At 51.3% G+C, this 27,630-nt stretch overlaps 1 protein-coding gene across 9 annotated transcripts in view; it reads right to left on the bottom strand.

Annotated features, from left to right (window-relative positions):
• Positions 1–27,630, bottom strand: part of CAMKK2 (calcium/calmodulin dependent protein kinase kinase 2) — a 76,740-nt gene that overhangs the window by 18,640 nt on the left and 30,470 nt on the right. For 2 of the 9 annotated variants that reach the window (XM_024256495.3, XM_063711950.1), the window contains exons 6-15: positions 27,238–27,371; positions 24,621–24,657; positions 20,088–20,109; positions 19,854–19,942; positions 17,444–17,643; positions 16,834–16,887; positions 14,134–14,207; positions 13,960–14,047; positions 12,782–12,910; positions 9,302–9,402 (exon numbers count right to left, since the gene is read on the bottom strand). In XM_024256495.3, coding sequence (XP_024112263.1) covers positions 9,302–9,402; positions 12,782–12,910; positions 13,960–14,047; positions 14,134–14,207; positions 16,834–16,887; positions 17,444–17,643; positions 19,854–19,942; positions 20,088–20,109; positions 24,621–24,657; positions 27,238–27,371 — 928 coding nt within the window. Of the gene's footprint in view, positions 1–1,837; positions 5,006–7,744; positions 8,257–8,734; positions 8,778–9,301; positions 9,403–12,781; positions 12,911–13,959; positions 14,048–14,133; positions 14,208–16,833; positions 16,888–17,443; positions 17,644–19,853; positions 19,943–20,087; positions 20,110–24,620; positions 24,658–27,237; positions 27,372–27,630 lie in introns of those variants that run through there. The other 7 variants (XM_024256487.3, XM_024256488.3, XM_024256490.3 and 4 more) reach the window with 7 other exon arrangements.

Below are 27,630 nucleotides of genomic sequence, written 5' to 3' on the forward strand. Positions count from 1 at the left end.
GAATGTGTCTACCGAAATTCACATGTTGGAAACTTAATCCCCAGTGCAACTTTATTGGGAGGTAAAGCCTTGGGGAGGTGACTGAGTCAGGACTGCGCTGCCCTCGTGAATGGGGTCGGTGCCCTATATGAGGGCTAGAGAGGGAGATCATCCCCCTGTCTGCCTTGCCACTGTCTGCCATGTGAGGACAAGTGTTCCTCCCTCCAAAGGATGTAGCACCAAGGCACCCTCTTGGAAGCAGAGAGCAGCCCTCACCAGATACCAAACCTGCCAGCACCTTGATCTTGAACTTCCTGGCCTCCAGAAATGTGAGAAATCAATTTTTGTTCTTTATAAATTACCCAGTCTTAGGTCCCTATAACAGCAGCACAAAACAGACTTAAGGGCAGTGGGTGTGTTTATGATCTTGCTCGTCAAGGAGTGATGGTCACTGGCTGTCTTCCGAAGTTGGGGAGATGCTGTTTAGCCTCCTCTTTTCTAAAACAGAAATGTGAAAGCAAGCCAGTGTTGGGGTGAGGGGTGGGTGTGTTTCTAGATGCCATGAACACCAGCAGGAGGCTGGGTGTGGTGATGCGCGCCTGTCATCCCAGCACTTCGGGAGGCTGAGGCAGGAGGATTACTTGGTCCAGGAGTTTGAGACCAGCCTGGGCAACATGTAGTGAGACCTCATCCCTACAAATAATTTAAAAATTAGCCAGGCATGGTGGTGCACATCTGTAGTCCCAGCAACTCGGGAGGCTAGGGTGGGAGGACTGCTTGAGTCCAGGAATTGAGACCAGGCCTGAGCAATATAGTGAGATTCTGTCTCTATAAAAAATTTAAGAATTATCTGGGTGTGGGGGCTGGTGTGGTGGTGGGCCCCTGTGGTCCCAGCTACTTTGGAACCCAAAGTGGATGGATCACTTAAGCCTGAGAGGTGGAGGTTGCAGTGAGCCGAGACTGCCACTGCACTCCAGCCTGGGTAACAGAACGAGACCCTGTCTCAAAAAAGAAAAAAAGAAAACCAGAAGGGTTTTGCTGGCAAATTCTAACCCTTGGACAACTGACTTAACTTTTTGGAGCCTCACCTCACAGACGATGATCCATAAAACGGGGTTAATCCCTACCTCGTGGGGTAAAGGATCATGTGGCACACCAGGCCATAGTTCAGTGTGACTAAGACTGCTCGGGGGCTGCCCACCTGTCTGGCCTCCACCAGAATCTCACAATTACCTGCCTGCGAAAGCAGTGCTGCTCAAACTTCAGCACGCAGACGAGTCACCTGGGGAGCAGGTTTACGCCAAGCCTGGGCATCTGCATTTTTTTCTTTTAATTTTTGAGACAGGGTCTCGCCCTGTTGCCCGGCTGGTGTGCAGTGGCATGATCACAGCTCGCTCACTGCAGCCTTGACCTCCGGGGCTCACGTAATCCCCCACCTCAGCCTCCCGAGTAGCTGTGGGACCATAGGCATGCACCACCACACTCAATTAATTTTTAAATTTTTTTTTTTTTTTTTTTTTTTTAGAGATGGGTCTTGCCATGTTGTCCAGGCTGGTCTCGAACTCCTAGCCTCAAGCAATCCTCCCACCTTGGCCTCCCAAAGTGCTGGGATTGCAGGCGTGAGCCACCGTGCCCGGCTGGCACCTAACCCACTCACAGGTGACACTGGCGCTGCTAGTCTGGGAGCCACACTGAGTAGCGAGGTCCTAGGACATGCTCTAAATTAGAGATTTGCTGAATACATTAGCCTTGACTTGGGCATCTGACCTCGCTGTCAGCCTGAGGAAGGAATACAGACATCAGGGCAGGCGGCCTAAATAAACAACCACCAATACAAACCTCCCGAAGAGGCCCAGGCTTGGCACCATTTTGCTGTCTGTTTATTTCAACTTTACAGAGAAGCTTAAACATCTGTGGAAAAACACGAAAGGCTTACTTTTCTCTTAAGTTCATGTACTTTTTAGTGATAAATACACAGTATTTAACTTTATACACCTGATAAAAGGAAAATGCATAGTAGAAAGGGTCGGGAATGAAACAGAAGCATCGGGCATTGAATCGATCACAGAGTAGAAAAGTCTGCAGTCCCCAGAAACTCGGCCTCCAGCTGGAGAGGGAAACCAGCGTACCCTGAAACTTCCCTAGCACCTTGGAAGCAAGTGGAGGTCATGGTTCTTCCACTCAGCAACGTGAAGTTCCCCCACTGGAAGACAAGTGAGAGCGACAGGCCAGGCCTGTGTGTCCACCTGCATAGGCATTCTCCTTGTTCCAGAAAGGCTCTGAGGACGGAAGACCTGCCTCTCAGGAAAGGCCAGACCCGTGGGGAGAGGCCTCTGCAGCCCCAAGTGTCAACAAGGGGCTCAGTAAGGCTTTCTGGGAGCCACTGGCAGCTGGTGGGATGGAAGGGGGAGGTGGAAAAGGGCAGAGGAAATGGGAAGTGGATGGAGGGTTTGTGCTTCCTTCGAGGCCACAGGTGCAGGCCACAGGTTGCTTACACCAAATTGGTCCCACAGATGAGCTAGCAATGGAAGAAATTATGGGTGTCCTCTTTGCCCACTGGAAGAGCTGCTCATAACAGCACCTCCTTTCCTGACAGAGCTGGCTTTTGAAAAATCAATGTGCTCCAAGAATGGCAGCTCAAATGCTTTGTGTTTACAGCCATCTTGGCTTATCCTTTTCATGTGGGGCGGTCCTTTCCACAGCTTTCTTTGGTGTTTCTTCATTAAAAGAAAAAAAAAAAGTCATCAATGTGGGTCTTCCCCACCCCACTGCCCCCACAGCTGGGTGCTGCCTGATTGCTGGCATTCCCCGGAAGAAATCTTAGATGGAAGGTTCCGTGGTGGGGAGAAATGGCATTGTCTGATGCAGCTGTGTAAACAAGAGAAGCCCTGCAGAAGCTCTGAGCACTGCTGCCCCCTGGGCCAGCCACTGGGCCAGGCCAGAGCCCACACAAGCAGGCTGGGCCTAAGACTAGGGACCCGCTGGCTTTAACTTCTGCAAGGTGCTTATTGCAAACTAACCAAGCCCCATCTGGTGCCAGAAGGGGTGGAGCTATTGAGTCCTCTCCCCATAAACGTAAATCCAGGAGGGCAAGAGGAAGTGCTGGGTTACAAAGACCCAGCAAGCAGGCCAGACAACTAACCCTGTCCTTTGCTCTTCAAAACCAGCATTCCCTAATTCTGAACTGCTTATAAGATAGCAAAACAAGTCTGGCTAAACTACAGTCAAGAGCTTAGGATCTATGGAAGCCAAGAAGGCCCAGGGCTCCGTGAATGGGCTGGGCAGGGGCATGAGGCCTTGCCTTTGTCTGAGAAGTCCTCACACCACGGCTGATCAGATGGAAACGATGGGGAAGCAGAGTTTCCCGGTGCCGTCTTTCCCCAGCCCAGATTCCACCAAGCTCTGGAAAGCAGAGCTGGGAATCTCCCAGGGCAGAGTCCTTCCAGCTTTCCTCCCCCTCAACTTCACACTCCGCTACCTGTGGCTCTGGAAGGAGTCACACTTGAACCTCAACCAAACTTCCCAATATCAGGTGGAAGTCAAAAAGATGAACCTTTCTTTCTGGACTTTTAGCTACAAAGGGGAACTTCCTGTGCCAAGCCCTGGTTTCCTCATACCCTGAGGAGTGCTGTGGGTTTCAAGTCTTCTCTAAAAGGCTGCCCCAAGGTTATTGTGTGGAGTCTAGGGAAGCTCAGATCCTCAGGATGATCATTTGTGTGTTAGTCCAGTGAAAGCATTTCCCACCTGGCCCTCCAGAAACTGGGTATTTCATTGACCACAACAATCAGCTAGGATTTAAAATGAAAACAAAACCTTAGCAGTCTTTAGAATATACAGGTTATGAACAAGCTAAGCTGCTAATATATACAGGCGGGTGTAGGTTTCATCGGTTCTAACTGACCACACGCCTGAAGCCGTGAAATATATCCTGGAAGCTCTAAATCATTTCTGAACTACTGTGCTCTAGGGTTCACTCTAGTTAGAGACTTGAAAACTTTTTTTGTTTAATCTTAAGCCATGTAATGTACATGGAAGCACAGGATTTCACCCTGAAGTTTTTGTAATTTGACAAAGAGATTTACCAGAGCTCGGTCAACTATCTCAGAAACCTGCTTCGAGCAGCTGTCATGAAGAAACACGTTCAGTCTTTCAGGAGAAATGTTTCCCCACCACAGCTGCCGAATACCCTTCCAGGCTTGGAAAATCCCCTTCCCGAAGCACTTATTAAATTTCAAGCCCTTTCTGTTTTCCTGACAATTCTACCCATAAAAAATTTAAAAATCCTTCTTACAAATAAGTTGCATCGAAGCTCCCTGCAGCTACTGAGGGCCAGCCCTGCTCTGACTCCTTGAGACCACGGCTCTGGAAGGTGCCACGGTTTCGGGTTTGCACTAGGAGCCACATCTAGCCCCCTACTCCCTCTCAAACGCAACAACCACCTCCACGGCCTCAGACCGCCGGAGTTTTCTGCTCGCCTTTCCACAGTTGTCAAACCCCACACACAGTCACTTGGTATATCTGACATGGTTCTGAAAATCACAATGAAGGATTTTTGGCATAAAAACGTTTTAAAAAGCAATTGTCCCAAAATGCACGTGGGTTTGGGTCTGCAACTCCTCACACCCGCCTGTCCAGCCAGCCAGCGGCCACGGTCGACATCATGGAGTCAAGTCCTTTTTTTTTTTTTTTTTTTTGTCCCCTTTAAAACAACAAAGGAAAAAACAAATAACCAGAGATGACGATCGAGGCTCTACACACGTGCTGGGTTTCCGTAGGACATGCTGCTATGGAAACGCGGTGCAGCAGCCCCCCAGAGGCGACGCGGCGTGCATGCGAGGTCGAGCGATCCAGGCAGCTACTCGGGCTCCATGGCCTCCTCTGGCCGCTGTGGATGCATGCGTGCGGGGGACCCGGGGGCGGGGGCCCCGCAACTTTCCACGCAGGGACTGCCTCTCACAAGAGCACTTCCTCCTCCCCCACGGGGGGCGGGTCGGTGCCCTGGAGGTTGTCTTCGCTGCCTTGCTTCCTGCTCACCGAACAGAAAACCAACATTAAGACTCTGAGAAATGCCAGCGAGGCCCTGAGCCAGCTGCTCCCACATCTGGGCCCCCTGCCCAAGTGGGCCGTCGCGCACCCCCTGGAACATGATCTACGTAACCCAGTCTTTGAGATCCTCTTCCCTTTTCCTTGCTCACATAAATTTTTCAAAGGAGACTTTGCACCCAGCCCCTCTGTAAATGAAAGACCAGCATCATTTGCCAAAAAATAGCAAGGAACTGTACAGTAGTTCCAAAACTATGTAACACCAAAATTCACTGCACAAATCCCAAGTAGAAGGCACCCCCCACCCCACGGCGCCTGTCATACCAGGTTTTTAGGTACTTCGATCCCCCACTTAGGCTATGAGCTCTTACAGGGAAGGGACTGTGACGCTTGTCCTCAGTCACCAGATGTTGAGTTCCTTGTGTGTGGGGGTGATCAGAGCCTCCCCTGCCTGGCCTGGCACACAGCTGGCCCTCAAGAAAGGGCTGATGACAACTGCTCCAGGGATCCTCCCACCTCAGCTCTCCTGCAGCCAGCCCTGAGGGAGGAGCACCTCAGACAGAAGAGGAGGCCCCTTCCTTCTTGGAAGTGGGAGGAGGAGAGCCCTTGTGTCCCTGAAGAGCCCAGGCTGGAGCCGCCGGTGTGACAGCGTGGACGGTGTGACAGGTGCGAGGGGAATCCCCGAGGAGGGGCCTATCCCCTCACCAACATCACACAGCTCCCCCGTTCTTAGGGAGGCCACCGGGCATGCCACATGGGTTACTGTCCTTCCCCCACAACAATCCGTGTCTCCTGTCCAGGAGGGAGACTGTCCTTACACAAGGGAAAGGAAGCGTGATGTCTGGCTTGCTATGTTTCTGATGGAGAATGCGGGTAAGGTCCCCGGGGAGGAGGGCCCTGTAACTAGACATTAGGTCAGGCCCTCAGTCTCTGCTCTCACAGTTGCCTGTTGGTAGGGGCTGGGTCTCACTGCAGACGGCAGGCAGGCCTCCAGTCCAAGACCCCCAGTGCCTGAATCAGCTCTGTGAGCTCCCATGACCAAGGCATCCCACCTGCTGGGGGCTGAGGGCAGGGGATCCCAGGTGAGGGAAGGAAGGGGCAGTACAGCCCTTTGAGCCAGTCTCCATCTGCTGGTGTCTTGCAATTTTGATCTCATTGAAAATAAGGCCAGGCGCAGTGACTCACGCCTGTAATCCCAGTACTTTGGAAGGCCTAGGCAGGCGGATCACTTGAGGTCAGGAGTTCAAGACCAGCCTGGCCAACATGGTGAAACCCCCGTCTCTACTAAAAAAATACAAAAATTAGCTGGGCATGGTGGCACACGTCTGTAATCCCAGCTACTCAGGAAGCTGAGGCAGGAGAATCGCTTGAGCCTAGGAAGCAGAGGTTGCAGTGAGCCAAGATCACACCACTACACTCCAACACTCCAACCTGGGCGACAGAGCAAGACCCTGTCTCAAAAAAAAAAAAGAAAGAAAGAAAGAAAGAAAATAGAAAAGAAACCAACAGCAGACTTGCTCACAGACAGGAGGCAGCCCCAGTTTGGCAGACCCTAAAATGGAGATTGAGAGGAGGAAGGCCGAGGAAAGGCCAGCCTGCTGGGTTTCCACTCCATCATCCGTGAGGCTCACACCCAAGGCTGGGCTGCCCAGGCATCTCTCTGGGCACAAGCTGGGGACTGTGTCTGCCTTCTGAGGCTGCTGAAGACCGGTTCTGAAGGACTGCCATTTTCCCTGCTCTATGCTGGAGGGCAAGGTTTCTCTCAAAAGCATAAATAATTCCCAAACAGATGTTCCTCCTAGATTACCATATAAGCCCTGACTCCCACGGGATGGGTGGCCAATCCATTTCTTTTGCTTTTTCTTTTTTTTTTTTTTTTTTTCAGACAGAGTCTTGCTCTGTCGCCCAGGCTGGAGTACAGTGGCACAATCTCGGCTCACTGCAAGCTCCACCTTCCGGGTTCACACCATTCTCCTGCCTCAGCCTCCTGAGTAGCTGGGACTGCAGGTGCCCGCCACCACACCCGGCTAATTTTTTTGTATTTTTTAGTAGAGACGGGGTTTCACTGTGTTAGCCAGGATGGTCTCGATCTCCTGACCTCGTGATTCGCCTGCCTCGGCCTCCCAAAGTGCTGAGATTACAGGTGTGAGCCACCGTGCCCGGCCTTTTTTTTTTTTTTTTTTTTTTGAGACAGATTTTTGCTCTTGTTGCCCAGGCTGGAGTGCAATGATGCGATCTCAGCTCACTGTAACCTCCACCTCCCGGTTCAAGCGATTCTCCTGCCTCACCTCCCGAGTGGCTGGGACTACAAGTGCGTGCCACCGTGCCCGGCTAATTTTTGTATTTTTAGTAGAGACGGGGTTTCACCATATTGGCCAGGCTGGTCTCAAACTCCTGACTTCATGATCCACCTGCCTCGGCCTCCCAAAGTGCTGGGATTACAGGCGTGAGCCACCGCACCCAGCCTGCTGGTCAATCCATTTCATCTCGTAAGCCACCTCCTAACACTTGTACACGAATGTTCATAGCATCAGTCTTCATTTGATAGCCAAAAGGTGGAGACAAGTCCATCCACAGAGGAATGGATGAACAAAGTGAGGTGCATCCATACAATGGAATATTATTTGGCCACAAAAAGGAATGAAGCACTAATACATGTAGAGCATGGATGAACCTTGAAAACATGATGCTGAGAGAAAGAAGCCAGACACAGAAGGCCACGTAGTGTATGACGCCATTTATATGAAACGTCCAGAGTAGGAAAATCCATAGAAAACTAAAAGATGAGTGGTTACTGGGGTGGGGGAGTTGGATGGGGACAGCTAAGGAGTGTAGGGTGTATTTCTGGGCTGATGAAAATGTCGTAAGGTTGATGGTGGTGATGGCTGCAGAACTCTGTATTAGAAACCACTGAATCATATACTTCCCACGGGTGAATTACATGGTATGTGAATTGTACCTCAGTAAAGCTGTTTTTAAGAAACAGAAGTGACTGCCTGGAGCTCCCACTGAGTCAGGTGGCCACAACGGGCTCAGTGGGAAGGGCAGTGGGGTCCCCACCACCACAGCACCTGCAGCAGGGGTGCCCAGCAGGTTCTCCCAGTCTCATAAGGACACAAAGCCTCATCTGTCCTGGGAGGTTCTGGTCACCTGGGCTGGGTATGTGTATGAAGGAAGGGTGGCAGACAGCAAGAAGATCTGCATCCACTCAGCTGAGGGAACTCTTACATTACTCTGCAACAGGCAGGAAGGGGACTTATTTTCTAGGTCTAAACACATCATAGAAAGAGAAGTGGAGGCTGGAGAGCCCCTAGCGAAGAGCCACACAGTACAGCATGCCTGACCTATGCGCTGACCATGCGGACTCGGGGGGGCACCCACGGGCCCCGTGACAGAGCTTCAATGCCATTGACGTGCACTGAGAAGACATGGGTGCCACACAGGATCTTCAGACCTGGGTGCATTCTCAGGCATTCCAGCTGGAGCGCCATGCACCCACAGCCCCAGCCCACATGCATGACCCACCATCAGGTCCAAGCCCCCGAGGCCCCTCATTCTAATACTGGGTTTGGAGGCCCACGGTGAGCCCGGCCACAACAGCCCAGGCTGGAAGGAGCATCTGCTTGGGTGGGGATGCCCCCGTGCTCTGCAGCTGCCCACCCACCCCCCTCAGGCCCCAGCAGAGGCTACGGCACAGGCAGGCGGGCGTTACCTTGAGCTCAGACAGAGACTCACATTCCCTGGTTGGTTTTTTGCTGGAATCACCAGAGGGAGGGAAAAGGGAAGTGAGAAGGGACCCTTGGGATCCACGGGATGCCCATTCCCCCACCCAGAGACACTCAGACCCCAAACACCAGCTTCATAGAGCTGGAGCCAGGGTGGCGTTGACAGCAGGTGAGTGGACACCTCTCTGCATGGACACACAGGGTCCTGAGTGAGACCACACTGCTCGCCCAGCACAGAGCCTCAAACCTCCCCATCAGGCACTCACGCTCCTGGGCCATAAAAGTGCTTTTCTTCTGACTGACCAAGAGCCCCCCAGCTACAGAGCAAGTACCCAAGAAAGGTAAACTTCAGGTGCATTAGCTGTCAGCAAAAGGAGGTGGGCTGAGCCCAAGTTGGGGTGCTGACTGTCCCAGTGCACCAGGTGGGTTTCATCTGAGTCTCTCCAGATGGCACCACTTCAGGGAGGACCTGTGCAGAGTGGTCTGGGCAGGGCTGCCCCAAGCTCAGCCTCCAACCACCACTCCCCCACCCAAGAAGGCAGGCAGCCACTCACGTGAGCAGGTTTCCAGGCGCTGACAGTGAGCGTTCCTCCCGCCGGCTGCCCTCGAATGGGTTCCCAAAGGAGCGTTTACGTATCATGGTCTTCACCAGGATCTGAAGAGGGAGAAAAGAGGAGGTGGCAGGCAACTGCTTGGCCAGGTGGGGGCGATTCTGGGCAACATCCTCCCTCTTCCTTCTCCCCAGCCCCTGCCAGCTCCCAGGGCTGGTGGCCGATGGCAGACTTCGAGAGAAACTGAGCAGCACCACCTTGCAACCAACCCCCGCCGAAAGAATCCTCTGGGAAAAGGTGCTGTCCTGCACCACACCCTCAGCCACTGCTCAGCGTCTCTCCCAGGCCTCCCTGCTTTCCACCTCCCTCCCTCCCATCCTTTCCAAAACCCAGATCTGGTCCCCTCACTCCCTGACTCAGAATCCCCACCCAGAGGGGTCTGGAACTTGGCCTGTGGTCAGCCAGAGAGCCCCAGAAAGTTCTGGAGCAAGGACGTGAACCAGTCACTCTTGGTGATGCTCTTGGCTGCCATTTCCCGTGAAGGGAATGGCCTGTGGGCCCCATAAGAGTCACTGGGCCCCTCACCCCACCCCAACCAGGGCACGGTGCCCCTTCAAGCTGTTTCGGGAATTCACGGAGCTTCTGACAGCATTTGCTGCTAACAAGAAAAATAAGTGTTTAAGAAACACTGATTTACCAAAAGATGCAAACACCCAAATGCCCATCAAACGAAGAAGATAAACTCAAAGCAGTCTGTCCGTGCAATGGAACATGATTCAGCCATAAGGAGTGAAGCACTGATCCATGCTACAACACGAACGGACCCTGAAAACCTTCTGCCACATCAAAGTAGCCACGCCCGAAAGGCCTCAGAGTGTAGGATTCCACCAGAATACACAAATCTATAGACACAGAGGGCAGGTGAGTGCGTGCCAGGGCTGGGGTGAGGTGAATGGAGAGTCACTGCTGATGGGCGGGGGTGTGAAGTAATGAAAATGTTCAGAACTATTGAGGGGATAATTGCATGTCACTGTGAATGTCCCAAATGCCACTGAATTGTTCGCTTTAATTTTAAGTTATGTGAATTCTACCTCAATTTAAAAGAAGGAGCAGGGGGCGGGGGGGCGGGGCCCGGGCGCAGTGGCTCATGCCTGTAATACCAGCAGTTTGGGAGGCTGAGGCAGGTGGATCACCTGAGGTCAGGAGTTTGAGACCAGCCTGGCCGGCATGGAGAAACCCCGTCTCCACTAAAAATACAAAAATTAGCTGGGCGTGGCGGTGGGCACCTGTCATCCCAGCTACACGGGAGGCTGAGGCAGGAGAATTGCTTGAACCTGGGAGGCGGAGGTTGCAGTGAGCCGAGACCACACCACTGCACTCCAGCCTGGGCAACAAGAGCAAAACTCCGTCTCAAAAAAAAAAAAAAAAGAGAGAATAAGTCCTCTTCCCCTACTGAGGTTCTTACAGTCAGTCACTGGGACATGCCAGCCCCTCTTTCCTCTGAGTCTGGGCAGGTGTCACTCCCCAGGTGAGCCCACCCTGCCGCCTCCCCTGTGGTCTTGTCAACCCAGAACAGGAGCTCCTCCTCTGTGAAGCCCCCAGCCCTTGCATCTCTCTGCACTGGCCTCTGATCACACAGGAGGCTGATTCTTCCCAGGTCCATCTTTCTTATAAGGCCAGGAGCCCCTCCCCCAGCCCCCCAGCCCCCCCACCCCCGAGATCAGGCACTGGGCTGAGCTCATCTTTGACACCTGTGCCTAGCACACACTGGCTGCTCCGTGTTTGCTAAATGATGAACACATGCAGGGGGCCTGGACCTTGCCATCTTGTCCCAAGTCAGACCACTTCCCAGTATCTACCCGCCCATCCCTGCTCCAGCTGCCCTGGTTCAAACCCTGATTCAAACCCATGCTCTTGGAGTAAAGATGTAAAACCTCGCCACACCCTCCCTCCACCTTCCTTGCCCTGCTTCAGTGACTCCACCCAGTGTGTGTTAGCCCCTCCGCCCTCTCTCAGCGGAGTTAACACCCTACCATCCTCTCAGTGTCTATCCACTTCTTCCCAGTGGGGCCAAGTGTGCCTCCATTAGGGGCATGTCCTGCGGTCCCTCTACTGCACTGTACATATGTTTGTTGGTTTGACCAGCATCTGCCTCTCAAGCATGGCAGAAACCATGGGGGTTTTGTTCATCACTCCACCCAGCCCCTGCTCCCAGCACAGGCCTGAGAAACCACTCGGTGTTCAACAAGTGTTTCCCGAATAATGAATGCCTACTCCAGACCTCCAGGGCCAGACGCTTTCTCCCAAGAACCTGCCCCTGAGACCCGGGAAGGAAAGGGAGGGCAGCTGATTCAGGACTAGAACCTCCTGAGCCTGGAACAGAGTAACCCATGGTGGGTGCAGAGTCCGACGCCAGCTGCCTCCTCGTCTATAGGCACAAGGGGTGGTTGAGGAAGGGTAGGTGGGTGTGCGTGGGTCTTCAACAGTGAAGGTCATGCACAGCCCCAGGTGGGGAAAGAGTGGAGGAAGATGTGGATGGATGCCCCAGCCAGGGCTCAGCTTTGGGAGGAGGAGAGAGGAAGTGTGTGGGGAAGCAGAGAGGAGAAGTGCAAAGCGGGAGGAGCAGGAGCAGCATCTGGGCTCCTACAGGGGCAATCCTTCACAGCTGGACCTTCTGTGCCTTTCCAGACAGTCTCAAGGGTCCCTCCCAGAGCCCAGGGGCCCGCCAGCCCACTAGGACTAGTGCTGGCCAACTGCAACCAGGCCTTTCGAGGTGGCTGTGGTGGGACAACCTGCTGGTCTCTGTCCCCAAGCCTGCTGCCTGGAACCTGGATCCCTGGGACTCCTGGTCTCCCTCTTGGAGCTAACTGCTCTCCTGGACAGGGACTTGGTCAGTGGCGATTCCCAGAGCCTCCAAGGTTAGGCCTGAGGACTCTACATTCTGGCTCCTTCTTCCTGGGTCAGGATCCAAATTCAAGGCCATAAAAGGGGACCTGCTGGCTCCTAAGCAAAATCTCACCCTCAGGAGACGGACAGAACTTTCTGAGTGTGTGCATGGAAGTCCCTGCCCCTACCCCTGGTGGCTGCCCACACAGCACACATGAGATGTGCTGCGCCATCCACCCTGGAGCCTAAAATTCCAGCTGGGTGGGAATCCTGGCTTAGAGACCTCGGCTCCGGCTCCCAACCCTTGCCCCTGCCTGGTACTTCTCCTACTTCCTCTCCCCTGATAAGCTCTGAAAGCAGGAATTCCAGAGGGAGAATCTCCCCCCTCCCTATGGTAACACGGAACCTGGCTCAGAAGATGCAGGGGTCACCTGGCCTGATACGTGACCGAGGCCCAAAGGCCAGCAGCTGTGGGTTAGGGGCGGCCCCTGGACATCTCCTGACTCCCAGGCACCCGCCCGTGTCCGGCTTGTCCTGGCCAGGCCCCACCTCAGGCTCCTGGGTCCCTGCTCTGGGTCAGGGGTCCATCCACCTTACCACGGTCGCCAGGCTGGGAATGTGTTTGACTGAGTTCTCGACCTCCTCTTCGGTCACTTCGACCAGAGTGCAGTTCTCATCCTCCGACGGCAGCGGCTCCGCCCCGTGCCTCGTGACCCAGGGGTGCAGCTTCAACGAACGACAGGAGGGGTGAGGGGCAGGTGCGGCTGGCTCCCGGAGGGCCCTGCCAGCGAGCGGAGCCACGAGGGCATGCAGGAGGGAGAGGCGAGGGCCTGTGGTCAGGCATGCAAAACAGCTGGCGAGCAGAGGGCAGGGGTGAGCGAAGGGGCGGAAACGTGAAGACAGAGAGACAGGACGGGAGGAGCTACGAGGCTGAAATGGGAGTGGGGCGATTCTCCATCCGGCCCCAGGTCTTGGCCCAAGTGATGGGAATTTGGCATCTGCCTTGCCTGGCTGCCTAAGGAGCATCCATCACTCCTCAGCCACAATCCCTGACACCTGGGAGGCTCAGCACACAGCAGGCAGCATTCTCTCCATCTCACAGCAGGAGAGAGAGGCTTGGAGGCATGGTGGGACCAGCTGGCAGGACACGATCAGGAGAGAACCCAGGCAGGGGTCTGTCCCCTGGGGTCCAAGCCCCAATCCATGACTTTTTGGGCTGTTAAGACCTTCAAATGCCAGTTAGCTAACTGCCTAGGAAGTCCCAGGGCAAATCTCTAGATTTCTTAAAGGGCCAGATATATGTGTGTGGCATTAGTGGAGATGTGTAGGAGAATACACTTTCCTAAAAGTGCTTTCTGCAAGAGTGTGGGATTCAGCAGGCTGGGGAGGTCGAATTACTCATGAATTTCCTCCCATCCTCACTGCAGTTTCTCAAAGGGACTGGCCTTTGGAAAGGACCTGAGCTCTGGGAGCAGGGTGTGGAGCACGGAGGCCCCATGCTGGTCTGCAGAGGGTGGATCCCATCAGCCCACGCCAATCGGAGCAAGTGCAGGCTGGCGGGTCATAGATCCCACTCCCACAGTCACAGTGCACACAACGCCCAAGTCTTTCTCCCCAGCCCTCAACAGCCCCCAGCAGCTCAGAGGCCCTGGGGCATGGGAGAACAGCGGTGCCAAGGAGGGTGTGGCGCTGTGGACACAAGGGTTTGGGGTCTGGCTGAGGCAGGGCTGAGCCAAACAATTCCAAGCACGGGGCACAGGCTGAGCCAAGGGTACCTTGATTTCTGGCACCACGATCCTCGACTCAGGGTTCTTGTCCAGCATACGGGTGATCAGGTCCTTCAAGTCCTCAGCTATGTCGGGTCTGGGGATGGAGAGGCGTCAGGGTGGGAGACATGGGACCTCCAAGAACTCGGACAGGAGAGATGCGGGACGGCGGGAGATACTCACTGGTCTGGAAATTCCAGGGCCTGACTCTTGATCTTACTGTGTAAACACATGATCCGCTCATCCATGAATGGGCACTGCAAAGAGGCCAGGGACAGAGTGGCGGTCAATGGTGGCCACATCTGCCCTTCGAGGGCCACCTGTGCTGTGCCACTCCACATAGGATACAGCAGAGAAATCAACAATCGCGGCCCAGGCTAGGGGGCAAGCAGCTCCCATTCTCCCCGAGAATGGCCCAGACACAGGGGTGTGGGGCCTGGCCGACGCAGGGCGGAGCCAGGAATGGCCCTCTCGAAGGGCTAGAGCCTTTCCCAAGCACACTGCAGCCTCCCTCTGTAGCTGGGCCTCAGTTTACCTACTTACACCAAAGCAAACACTGCTCGTCACCCACTTGCCAGGTGAACAACAGGAACAACAAGAATAACACAAAAGACTTTGAGGCAGCAGCAGTGATTTTCAAGGGCTTAGCCTGGACCGCGCCACGCCCTGCCCTGAGGTTTTCATTCACTGTTCCCCATCCCTGGAATGTTGTTCCCACCAACATCTACGTGGCTTGGTCTCTCCCACCATGCAGGTGTCTGACTAAAGCTCACCTTCTCAGGGTGGCCTTCCTGCAGCCCTGTCTAAAACAGACAACCCCCAATGCCGCCACCGCCCACATCACTCCTCATCGTAGCACTTATCCCTGACATTATCGTACAGATTTGTTTATTGTTTAACCCCTCCCATGGGAATGTTAGCTCCAAGAAAGCAGGGATTTCCATCTGTCTTGCTCACTGCAGACTCTCCTGTGCCTAGGCGCGTTCCTGCACAAAGTAAGGGCTCAATAAATATCTGCTGAATTAATGGATACTTGAATTATTTCTGTCAATCCTCTCAGAAGTCATCAGAAATAATAAGTAGTATTCTCATTTTACAGAAGGGAAAAACAGAAGTTCAGAGAAATAACGTGTCCCAGGAAGTACGAAGAGGGATTTAAGCCTAGATTCAGCTGACTCCGAAGCCTATTTTTGCACCACCTTCTGGGTGAGAAATCGATGCTTTCACCCAGCCGAGGGCCTGACTCAAGAGTGGCTCGGTCATGTGTGCTGGAAAAGGAATCTTTACACGGGGCACTGAAAATGTTGAAGAAGGTGGCAGAGAGGTACCTGAACCACCCCTGTCTAAGGAAAACGATTTCATTAGGAGCAGTGACTTGAGCTCTAGCTAACCACTGCCTTCTAAGGCATTTGGAAGGAAGAGCGGAGATGGTAGTAACTTACTCTGAAATACATTAAGAAACCAGATGGACTGAGGGATGGGTAAGGAATGAACAGACAAGCACAGGAAAAGGTTAATATAGTAGAATCCAGGTGGCGGGTATGTGGGTGTTCACTGGACAGTTCTTCCAGCTTTGCTACATGTTTGAAAAATTTTCTAATCAAATATTGAGAGGCAATCGTTATAAACTCCTTTACTTCTTCATAGGACCAGTTTCTTAGGCTTTCCTCAATAAGAACACAAGCTCAGGAAAGGGAAAAATCTACGTTTTTATTGCTCACATAATCAAACTGAACTTCAGAGTTAAAACGAGAAGGCCAGGCATGGTGGCTCATACCTGTAATCCCAAATCCCAGCACTCTGGGAGGCCCAGGCTGACAGGTCACTTGAGGTCAGGAGTTTGAGACCAGTCTGGCCAACATGGCAAAACGCCATCTCTACAAAAATACAAAAATTAGCCGGGTGTGGTGGCTGGCATCTGTAGTCCCAGCTACTCAGGAGGCTGAAGCAGGAGAATGGCTTGAACCCGGGAGGCGGAGGTTGCAGTGAGCCTAGATCGCACCACTACACTCCAGCCTGGGTGACAGAGCAAGACTCCATCTCAAAAAAAAAAAAAAAAAAAAATAGAGACGCCCCTAGATATCAATAATAACAAAATAACAACAACAGAAAAGCCCAAACAGCACTCCCTAAATCAATAATGGTAAACAGCTTTTAACTTCCATTCCAATGCTATGCCTCTGACAAAAGCCTCTAGGAATACCCTGATGGAAAGAACATCAGAGCAGTATCAGGCTCAGGAGGAACGAGTACAGTTATTGATTAGTGATGTCTGCCTTGGGCTCAGAAATGGGAGAGGTGGCAGAACTGCTGTCCTTGCCCTAAATTTATCAACTATTTATAAACTCTAGAGCCTCTGCCAATCCTTCTGTTTTAACAGATCATTTTTTCATAGACATTATCGTGACATACATACACATGTATATTTAGGAAGGCATCCTTTTTCACATTGAGATCTAGGTGTAGAAATAAAATAACTCTTCTCTTATTTTATTTTTTGAGATGGAGTCTCGCTCTTGTTGCCCAGGCTGGAATACAATGGCGCAATCTCAGCTCACTGCAAGCTCCACCTCCCGGGTTCAGGCGATTCTCCTGCCTCAGCCTCCTGAGTAGCTGGGACTATAGGCATGCGCCCCCATGCCTGGCTAATTTTTTGTATTTTTAGTAAAGACGGGGTTTCACCATGTTGGCCAGGCTGGTCTCCAACTCCTAACCTCAGGTGATAAGCCTGCCTCAGCCTCCCAAAGTGCTGGGATTACAGGCGTGAGCCACCATGCCCAGCCTAAAATAACTCTTAAATAAGTACTGTCTCCCCACAAGGGTGACTATTAACCCAGGGGCCACCCAACAGTGCTGAAGGGACAGGACACGCCACCCTCTTACCTGGCCAAAGACAAAGCAGTATAGTGTCACGCCCATGGCCCAAACATCCAAGGCCTGCAAGAAAAAGAGCTTAGTGTGAGGGCACAAGGGGCGGTCCAGCCTCCAATCCTCCAGCTTGCCTTCGGAGAACCACCTCTTGACTCTCAGCCCTTGGAGTTGGGGCAGGACCAATCCTGTCTCCTAGGTTCTGGGGCAGGCACAGGATCCAGGCCAGGCCAATGAGAGCACCACTACCCCCAGCCACAGTGATTGGTTCAAGCATGGGCCCATGACCCATGTTGGGCCAATCAGAGCCAACCCCAGGGTTTTCACAGGAGCTATTCAGAACGAGGAATGCTCTTGCCACTGAGTGGCAAATGATAGAAAGTAACGTGGTCCCTGGGTGCCTGACCCACCTGTGGAGGAAACCAAATAAGAAAAACAACTGAAAGATGGCGAGAGATGGTTTCTGTTTGAGTCCCTGGATCTAGCCAAGCCTGAAGCCTACCCCTCAGTATCTTGATCCAGTGGATTCACTGTTTAAGCCTGTGTGCGTTGGGTTTCTGCTGCTTACAATCCAAAAGACACTAACACAGGCAGAACTCTGTGGCTGAGGCAGGCCCAAGCTTACCTTCCCAGAGAAGATCTTGCGGGTCTCGGAGAGCGACTCGGGCGCCATGAAGGCGGGCGTGCCCACGGTGTTGGAGAGGAGCGCGTCACTGCCCTTGAATTCATTGCTCACACCGAAGTCAGCGATCTTGATGTGCCCATCTTCTCCGACCAGGAGGTTAGAAGGTTTGATGTCACGGTGGATGATCTTCTGGTAGTGTACTGGGGAGGCGTAGACAGCAGGTGGGAGATAGGGGCAGGGAAACCCCATGAGCACCTCTATGCGGCCACATGGCCTGGAGACACAGGCAAGGCACCGCTGGTGCCTTGTCTCCCACAGCCCCAGGCCTTTTCCAACCTTCCGCTCCCCAAACCCACTGACATGCTCTAAAAGATGAGGGGAAAAGTGTCTTCAAGGAAGTCCCAGCCCACCATCACCCCACCCCTTCTCAACAATGACACATAAAACACTGCCGGCTGGGCACAGTGGCTCACGCCTGTAATCCCAGCACTTTGGGAGGCCGAGACGGGTGGATCACGAGGTCAGGAGATCGAGACCATCCTGGCTAACACAGTGAAACCCCATCTCTACTAAAAATACAAAAAATTAGCCGGCCTGGTGGTGGGCGCCTGTAGTCCCAGCTACTCCGAAGGCTGAGGCAGGAGAATGGCGTGAACCCAGGAGGCGGAGCTTGCAGTGAGCCGAGATTGTGCCACTGCACTCCAGCCTGGGCGACAGAGCGAGACTCCGTCTCAAAAAAAACAAAAAACCAACAAAAAACAAAAAAACACTGCCAATAGCAATGCGTAATCGCCTGTTATTTATTAAGTCACAAGTGACAGTGTATGGAAAGTTTTTGCTGGGCTTGGCTCGCAGCTAGGAGTGAAACTGACAGTGAAACATAGTTTCATTTACCAACAGCCAATACTCAACTGATTTACCAAACCGACAATGACCTGAGCAGGCGGATTTAAAATGTGAACCACACACAGAACTGGGGGCTGGGCTAACTCCTCCTGGCTGGATATCAGCCTATGGTGCAGGACAGTTCTACGGCCTGGAAGACCCAACTGCCATTTCTGGGGTGATAATGATGATGAAGATGATTTCAGTAAAAGCAGCAGCAGAGCACCAAGTGAAGGGCCCGGCCCTGCGTTGTGTTTCACATTCACATTTTACATTTAATTAAACCTCACAACCATCCTGTGTGACAGGCAGGGATAAGAGATAACGTGGTGGCTGGGCGCGGTGGCTCACGCCTGTCATCCCAACACTTTGGGAGGCCAAGGCAGGCGGATCACCTGAGGTCAGGAGTTCAAGACCAGCCTGGCCAACATAGCGAAACCCTATCTCTACGAAAAATCGAAAAATTTGCCGGGCATGGTGGCGTACACCTGTAGTCCCAGCTACTTGGGAGGCTGAGGCAGGAGAATTGCTTGAACCCAGGAGGCAGAGGTTGCAGTGAACTGAAATTGCGCCACTGCACTCCAGCCTGGGCGACAGAGCAAGAATCTCAAAGAAAAAAAAGAGCTAAGATGTTTAACAAGCAGAAGCAGAAAGGACACCTGCCAATCAAACCACTGATGTGAACTGGCTGATCTCAGCCCTGGTGAGAGATATGTTATTCCCATTTTACAGGTGAGGAAGCTAAGGTTCCAGGAGGTTAACAGGACCCTGATCCCAGAGTCACTGGGAGGAATAAGAGACAAAAAAATAGAGCTCCAAACAGTGCCTGGTGCACATAGAAAGTGCTAAATAGTCACTACTGCTACTGCTCTTCATTTTGCCAAGTGGCAGGAAGAAGGGTTTTGGCTCTCCTGGGCCATGGCCATAGGGTGGCTCTCTGCAGCTGGCCCTGATTCTGCATTTCACACAATTCTGTTTCCCACTATGATGGTTAATACTGAGTGCCAATTTGATTGGACTGAAGGATACAAAGTATTAATCCTGGGTGTGTCTGTGTGGGTGTTGCCAAAGGAGATTAACATTTGAGTCAGTGGGCTGGGGAAGGCAGACCCACAATCTAATCAGCTGCCAGCGAATATAAAGCAGGCAGAAAAATGTGAAAGGTTAGACTGGCCTAGTCTCCCAGCCTATGTCTTTTTCCTATCTGGATGCTTCCTGCCTTCAAACATCAGATTCCAAGTTCTTCAGTTTTGAGAGTTAGATGGGCTCTCCTTGCTCCTCAAGCTTGCAGACAGCCTATTGTGGGACCTTGTGATCGGGTAAGTTAATACTTAATAAACTCCCCTTTATATATATATATATAATATATATATATATCCTATTAGTTCTGTCCCTCTAGAGAACCCCAATCCACCCACCCACCTCCCTGTGCTCCAGGAAGAAAATAAGACACTTTCCACTTTGCACCCACACTCAGAATGCTAACTACCCACTGGGTGAGAGCCCTCCCGCAGGCCCTGCTTACAGTACTCGATGCCTTTGATCAGATCCTGGAAGTAGAAACGGGCCTGGTCTTCAGAGAGTGGTTTCAGGGTGGGCACTTCCATCACGGGCCTGAAAGGTCGACACTTGTGTGAAACACAAACCAGACCCGCCCAGCCCTTGCCCTCTCTCATGAGCAGAGCCCAGTGGCACCTCACTCAGCTATGCAGCTAGAGAAGCTTCTCGCATCACCCCTGCCGGGAGCTGGGACACTCACCCTTGGTTGACCAGTTCGAACACTGTAGGGAAGAAAAGGGAATGAAACTGTTACATGGGAAACTGAACAGCCATCTCTCTCTCTGTCCTCCCCACCTCCCAACCACCTCCAGAAACACCAAGAAAGACAGAAACTAGTATTAGAGCTGGGGAGAGGAACAGTCCACTGAACCAAGCTGGTCAAGGTCCTGCTTTGCTAAATTTCCATCAGAAGGCAAAGAACCAGGGATTTCTGATGTCCCCAGGCCCACAGTCTGGCTTGACTTCTAGTGCTCAAATTGGCCCAGGATCCACTGGTCAAAGAAAACAAGGCACGGGGCTGGGCACGGTGGCTCACGCCAGTGTAATCCCAGCACTTTGGGAGGCCAAGGTGGGCGAATCACCTGAGGTCAAGAGCTCGAGACCAGCCTGGCCAACATGGCAAAACCCTATCTCTACTAAAAATACAAAAATCAGCCGGGCGTGGTGGCAGGTGCCTGTAATCCCAGCTACTTGGGAGGCTGAGGCACAAGAATCACTTGAACCTGGACAGCGGAGGTTGCAGTGAGCCAAGATTGCACCACTGCACTCTAGCCTGGGCAAGAGAGCAAGACTCTCAAAAAACAAATTTTTTTTTAGATGAAATTTACGTAACATAAAATTACCCATTTTAAAGCGTGTAATTGAGTGGCATTTAGTATATTCACAATGTTGGGCAATCATCACAACTATCTAGTTCCAGAACATTCTCATTACCTCAAAAGAAAACCTCATACCCATTAGCAGTCACTCCCTATTCTTCCCTCCCTCAATCCCCTGGCTACCACCAATCTGTTTCCTGTCTCTATAGATTTGCCTGTTCTGGACATTTCATATAAATGGAATTGTACACTATGTGGCCTTTTGTGTCTGGCTTCTTTCACTTAGTATCATTAGCACGTTTTTGAGGTTCATCCACACTGGTGCATGGATCAGTGCTTCATTCCCTTTAATGGCTGAATAATATTCCATTGTATGGATAGACCACATTTTCTTTGTCCATTCATCTGTTGAGGGGCATATGGACTGTTTCTACTTTTTGGCTGTTGGGAAGTGCCGCAATGAACGTTCGTGTACATGGATATGTTCGTGTGTGGACATCTGTTTTCGGTTCTTTTGGGTATATACCTAGGAGTGGAATTGCTGGGTCATGTCGTATAGTTATTTAATTTGATTCTGCTATGACACGCATAAATGGGAATACAAGGCTGTACTTTAGGAAGTAAAAAAAAAGAGCACAGTCGATTTCAAAATCCAGTGGAGGATGACTCTGGGGTTGCTTGTTGTTCTGGAATCATACACCCACAATGAGATGAGCATGCAGTAGAAACCAGAGAGGATACCCCATTTTCCATGATGGGATTATTATGCATTGCATGCCGGTATTAAAACATCTCATGTAACCTATGACTATATCCACCTACCATGTACCCACAAAAATTAAAAAAACTTTTTTTTTTTTTGAAATGGAGTCTTGCTCTGTTGCCCAGGCTGGAGTGCAGCGGCACGATCTTGGCTCACTGCAACCTCTGCCTCCTGGGTTCAAGCAATTCTTCTGCCTCAGCCTCCCGAGTAGCTGGGACTACAGGCACCTGCCACCACACCTGGCTAATTTTTTGTATTTTTAGTAAAGATGGGGTTTCACCATATTGGTCAGGCTGGTCTCGAACTTCTGACATCAGGTGATCCACCCACGTCGGCCTCCCAAAGTGCTGGGATTACAGGCAAAAAATTTTTTAAAAAATGAAACCAAAGGGTTGTTTCAAAGCTCTCCAAGGGCTGAGGTGGCCAAGGGGAACAGGGAAGCTACTCAGACAAAAAGAAGGCTTAAAGGTTCTGATCAGGAAAAGAACTGAACTCTCCCAGGCCTTCCCCATCTTCAGTTTCATCAACCAGTGTGAGTTAGGGCAGATTTGCCATTGCTTCAGGCTGTAGTTAAAAACAAAGGCAATGCTGCTAAAGTACAGCTTCTACAGACAACCCAGCGCTGGCCCCCTCAGCTCTGGCCTTTCCTGCCTTGGTTATTTAAGTCTTCACTTGCAAGCTTCATGAATTTCTGCACCATCCTCCCACCCACCCAAGCACCATAAATCAGGTGGCATGAGGGAGGATGGCCTGTTGAAACAGGTCTATTTTCAGTCGCTGACAGTTCAACCACTTTTGGGGCTGAGCAGTGGGTGGGAATTTTTTAACCTCTAGAAATAGAGATTGAGTTTTCTACCTTTTTTTTTTGAGACAAAGTCTTGCTCTGTCACCCAGACTGGAGTGTAATGGCACGATCTCGGTTCACTGCAACCTCCGCTTCCCAGGTTGAAGTGATTCTCCTGCTTCACCCTCCCAAGTAGCTGGGATTACAGGCATGCGCCACCACATCTGGCTAATTTTGTATTTTTAGCAGAAACATGGTTTCACCATGTTGGTTAGGTTGGTCTCGAAATCCTGACCTCAGGGGATCCACCCGCCTTGGCCTCCCAAAGTGCTGAGATTACAGGCATGAGCCACCACGCCCAGCCCCCTCCCCCACCTTTTTTTTTTTTTTATTGAGACAGGGTCTTGCTCTGTTGCTTAGGCTAGAGTGCAGTGGCACAATCATAGCTCACTGCAGCCTCAAACTCCTGGCCTCAAGCAATCCTCCCACCTCAGCCTCCCAAGTGCTGGGGTTACAGGCATGAGCCACCGCACCTGGACTGAGTTTTCTGCCCTTTGCATGTCAGGCCTGTAGCTGCAGACCCTTCCTGATACCTACTACCTGGCCTCATGCACTGCCCTGTCTGTCTCAGGCTCACACGGCTGTGGCTGGAAAGTAAAATATAACCATGTCAGGATTTTCAAAACCACTGGAATCACATACCCCAAATTAGCATGGCTTTCTGCAACTGCCACCTCGAGGAGTAAAAAACTGTCCCCACAGCTGCCCAGCTCAAGCAGATCACGAAACTCTTCTTTGAGGCTTGGACCGTGTTCTCTTTATTCTCATTCCACTCCTCAGCTCAAACCCCCCAATGGCTTCTATCACCCTCAGAGTCAAAGCCAAATTTTTTTTTTTTTTTTTCTTTTTGAGACAGTCTCACTTTGTTGCCCAGGCTGGAATGCAGTGGCGCCATCTTGGCTCACTGCAACCTCCGCCTCTCAGGTTCAAGTGATTCTCGTGCCTCAGCCTCCTGAGTAGCCAAGATTACAGGTGCACATCCCCATGCCCAGCTACTTTTTGTATTTTTAGTAAAGACGGGGTTTCGCTACGCTGCCCAGGCTGGTCTCAAACTCCTGAGCTCAGGTGATCCACCCGCTTGGACTCCCAAAGCGCGGGGATTACAGGCGTGAGCCACTGCGCCCAATCCAAGTTCTTTACAATGTTGTAAAATACCTTCTGCCACCTGGTCCCTAGTGTTCTGCCCAAATGTCACCTTGGTGAGACATTCCCTAGGGAGCCACTGTATTTCTCCATCCCCCAACCCAAAACTGGCGGCCCCTCGTGCCCTGCTCAGGGTTTTTATTTTGTTACGGTGTTGTCGCTTTCGAAACCCATGCATCACACTCAGGTGCGCTCCCCAAGGACAGGGGGTTTTGAATGTTGTCCCTGATGAACCTACAGCAGGGTCTGACAAATTGTAACATTTGTTGAACGAACAAAGGCACCCCTCAGAAAGAGCTCAAAGCCATTCTGACCTGGATCTGGGGTCCCAAGTGAGAGAATTATGCTAAGAACGCCATTCTGGGCCAAAATGACTTTTGACATATTGTGATTTCTGCTGTATCTCCCCAAACTTCATTTATTTGCCTACTATGTTTATAATCTGGCCATACCTATATGCCACATCAATTATTTATTGAATGTTTTTCTTTAAATTGACTCAGTTTTTAATTTTTTAGCCTTGTCCTAGATGATAATATCCATGAAATCATGAGTTTGGGGTGCTGGTTATAGTTTTTCCTATACAATGTTAAATTAAATCTAAAATTGTTTTTCTACCTTTTTTCTGCGTACCACCTAGAACAGTGCCCACCATATAGGAGGTTGTCAATAAATACATGCTTTGGGAGGCCAATGCAGGAGGATCTCTTGGGCCCAGGCATTTGAGACCAGGCTGGACAACATAGTGAGACTTTGTCTCTACAGAAATTTTAAAAATTAGCTGGGTATGGTGGCACATGCCTATAATCCAGCTACTCAGGGGGCTGAGGTGGGAGGATCACTTGAGCCTGGGAGATCAAGGCTGCAGTGAGCTGTGATCACACCACTGAACTGTAAGCCTGGGCAACGGAGCAAGACCCTGACTCAAAAAAATAAATACATGCAAATGAATGAATAGGGGATCCAGATAAAGTTCCAGCAAGAACTCCCTTCCACCTGCTGATCCCAACCAGGGGTGTGTCCTCCGCTGGGGCCAGCTGGACAAGGAAAAGGAAAGCCGTCTTTTGTGGAAGGTGCCAGGGCACAGGCTGCCTTGAGAGGACCCCTGGGCATTGGCAGGTGTGGTGCCTGGGTGAGGGTGGCAGAAGAAAAGGGCTTCCTTACCCATGTACAGATGGTCCTCGTTGGGGTCATCCAAGACCTTGGCACAGCCACATGGAATAGGCAGGAGACGGATGGCGGGGGAGAAAAAGAGAGAACAGATATGAGCAGGGAGGAGGCAGCATCCACGTGGCTGCATTTGCCAACAGGTGGGCTGCACTTGGCAGTGTGTTTCCCAGTTAAGATGGAGGATAGGGAAAACCCCCAGAGTGTGAGATCCTAATGGCTATTCGGAAAATAAACGCCTCTCTGTCTGATCCTCAAGGATCTAAACACTCAGAAAGGAGGTTGCAAAAGGGAGGGGCCAAAATACCCCCCCGGAAATATCTCATGCTTGAATAAGAATCCAGCCCATCTCCGGCTTGGCGCAGTGGCTCATGCCTGAAATCCCAGCACTTTGGGAGGCCGAGGCGGGCAGATCACCTGAGGTCAGGAGTTCGATACCAGCCTGACCAACATGGAGAAATCCCATCTCCACTAAAAATACAAAATTAGTCTGGCGTGGTGGTGCGCGCTTGTAATCCACCTACTCAGGAGGCTGAGGCAGGAGAATCGCTTGAACCTGGGAGGCAGAGGTTGCAGTGAGTCAAGATCGCGCCATTACACTTCAGCCTAGACGACAGAGCAAGACTCTGTCTCAAAAAAAAAAAAAAAAAAAGAATCCAACCCATCTCCTAGGAGACAACGGTGTTCAGGGTGAAAATTCAAATCCTATCTGGGCTCAAGTGACTCCACAATCTGGGGATGTCTGCAGATCCTCAAGATGCTTCACAGAGTTTACAAGGTTCACTATTTTCACTTTAAAATGAAGACAATATTTGCCTTTTTGACTATCATTCTCCACTAGTCTACACGGTTTTCCAGAAACCTGATATGTGATGTCACAAAACATTGAATGCAAAAGCAGATATGAGAATCCAAAAGTCTCCTATCAAGCCAAACAGTAACCCAAAAAAAGGCAAAAATGAAAAACGAAGCCACTCTTCTACTTTTTATTTTTCATAAAAATGTATTACTCGGCCGGGTGTGGTGGCTCAGGCCTGCAATCCCAGCACTTTGGGAGGCCGAGGCGGCTGGATCACGAGTTCAGGAGATCAAGACCATCCTGACTAACACGGTGAAACCCCATCTCTATTAAAAATACAAAAAATTAGACGGGCGTGGTGGCGGGCACCTAGAGTCCCAGCTACTTGGGAGGCTGACGCAGGAGAATCACTTGAACCCAGGAGGCAGAGGTTGCAGTGAGCTGAGATTGTGCCACTCCACTCCAGCCTGGGCAACAAAGTGAGACTCCTTCTCAAAAAAAAAAAAAAAATATGTATTACTCATGTTAATACAAAATAAGCTTATTGTTCTCTTTTTGTTTTTTTCTTTTCTTTTTTAGAAACAGGGTCTCACTCTGTCTCCCAGGCTGGAGTGCACTGGCACAATCATGGCTCACTGTAGCCTCGAATTCCTGGGCTGAAGCGATTCTCCCACCTCGGCCTTCGGAATAGCTGGGACCAAAGGCGTGCACCACCATACCAGGCTAATTTTTTAAATTTTTTGTAGAGACGAGGTTTCGCCATGTTGCTCAGGCTGGTCTCAAACTGCTGTCCTCAGGCGATCCTCCCACCTCAGCCTCCCAAAGTGCTGGGATTATAGGCGTGAGCCATCGTGCCCAGCCTATTGTTTTTAAATAATTAATAGTCTAAATTTTCTCAGTTTTAAATTATAATGTGGTAGATATTAATAAATATAACTCATATAAGTGAAAGTGCTTTTGGGTCTTCAAAAAAAAATTTTTTTTTTTGAGACAGAGTTTCACTCTTGTTGCCCAGGCTGGAGTGCAATGGCGTGATCTCAGCTCACTGCAACCTCTGCCTCCCCAGTTCAAGCGATTCTCCTGCCTCAGCCTCCTGAAGTGGCTGGGATTACAGGCACCCGCCACCACACCCAGCTAATTTTTTTGTATTTTTAATCGAGTACAAAGGGATCCTGAGACCAAAAAGTAGGAGAATGGCTGATCTAGAGCAGGGGCTGGCAAACTACAGCATGTGGGCCAAATTCAGCCCTCTGTCTGGTTTGTTTGTTTGTTTGTTTGTTTTGTATTTTTAGTAGAGACAGGGTTTCACCATGTTGGACAGGCTGGTCTCAAACTCCTGATCTCAAGTGATCTGCCCACCTCGGCCTCCCAGAGTACTGTCATTATAAGCATGAGCCAGTGTACCCGGACTTGTTTTTGTAAATAAAGTTTTACTGGAACACAGCCATGCCATTTGTTTACATCATGTGTGTGGCTGCTTTTGCGCTACAACTACCCACATGTGTAAGTAGAAAGAGAACCAGCTTCAAAGAGACAGAAATGGGTGAAGGGATCCCTCTGAGCCTCAGTTCCTTTGTCCGTAAAATGAGAGTAATAAATATCTGACAGAAAAACAAAGCAGGCAAAAGAAAGAAGGGAAAAAATAGTTAATGTGAGTAATAAATAGTCTTAGGGAGCAGTAAATACAACTCAGCCCTGCAGTGAGCGGTCTGGTGTGACCTGGCTCTCCCTGGAAACCAGTGGCAGGGTGTTTGGGTATTAACAAAGCCAGGGCCTCCCTCCCTCCCTCCCTCCTCAGCGTCTCCACCCTTTTACCTCCACCAGCTTCACCACATTGGGGTGGTCCAGCTTCTTGAGGATGGCGATTTCCTGGTACACCTGCTCAATGGGGCCCCTGGGCTGGATGCAGCCTCCAGGAGCTGGCCGGGTGCCTCGGGGTGGGGGGCGACCTGAAGGAAACAAAAACAGACCCAGGGTCAGGGCAAAGAGACTTTCCTCCACAGAGGGCAGCTGCAGGTGGGATGCCAAAATGGGGAGGGTCTCTGCAGGGCTGGAGTGGCTGCTGCCACCAGCAGCTTTAACTAGCCCTCTCCTCCTCTGTCTCCTCTGCTGCTGGAAGTGAGTGAGGGTGGAGCCCTCGGCTGTCCTACGAATTCCCTCCTTCCCGTCACATCCCCAGTCCATGCCCCGGTCCACAGTGAAAGGCAG

The sequence above is a fragment of the Pongo abelii genome, chromosome 10, assembly GCF_028885655.2.
Source record: "Pongo abelii isolate AG06213 chromosome 10, NHGRI_mPonAbe1-v2.0_pri, whole genome shotgun sequence".
In the NCBI taxonomy this organism is placed as follows: domain Eukaryota; kingdom Metazoa; phylum Chordata; class Mammalia; order Primates; family Hominidae; genus Pongo; species Pongo abelii.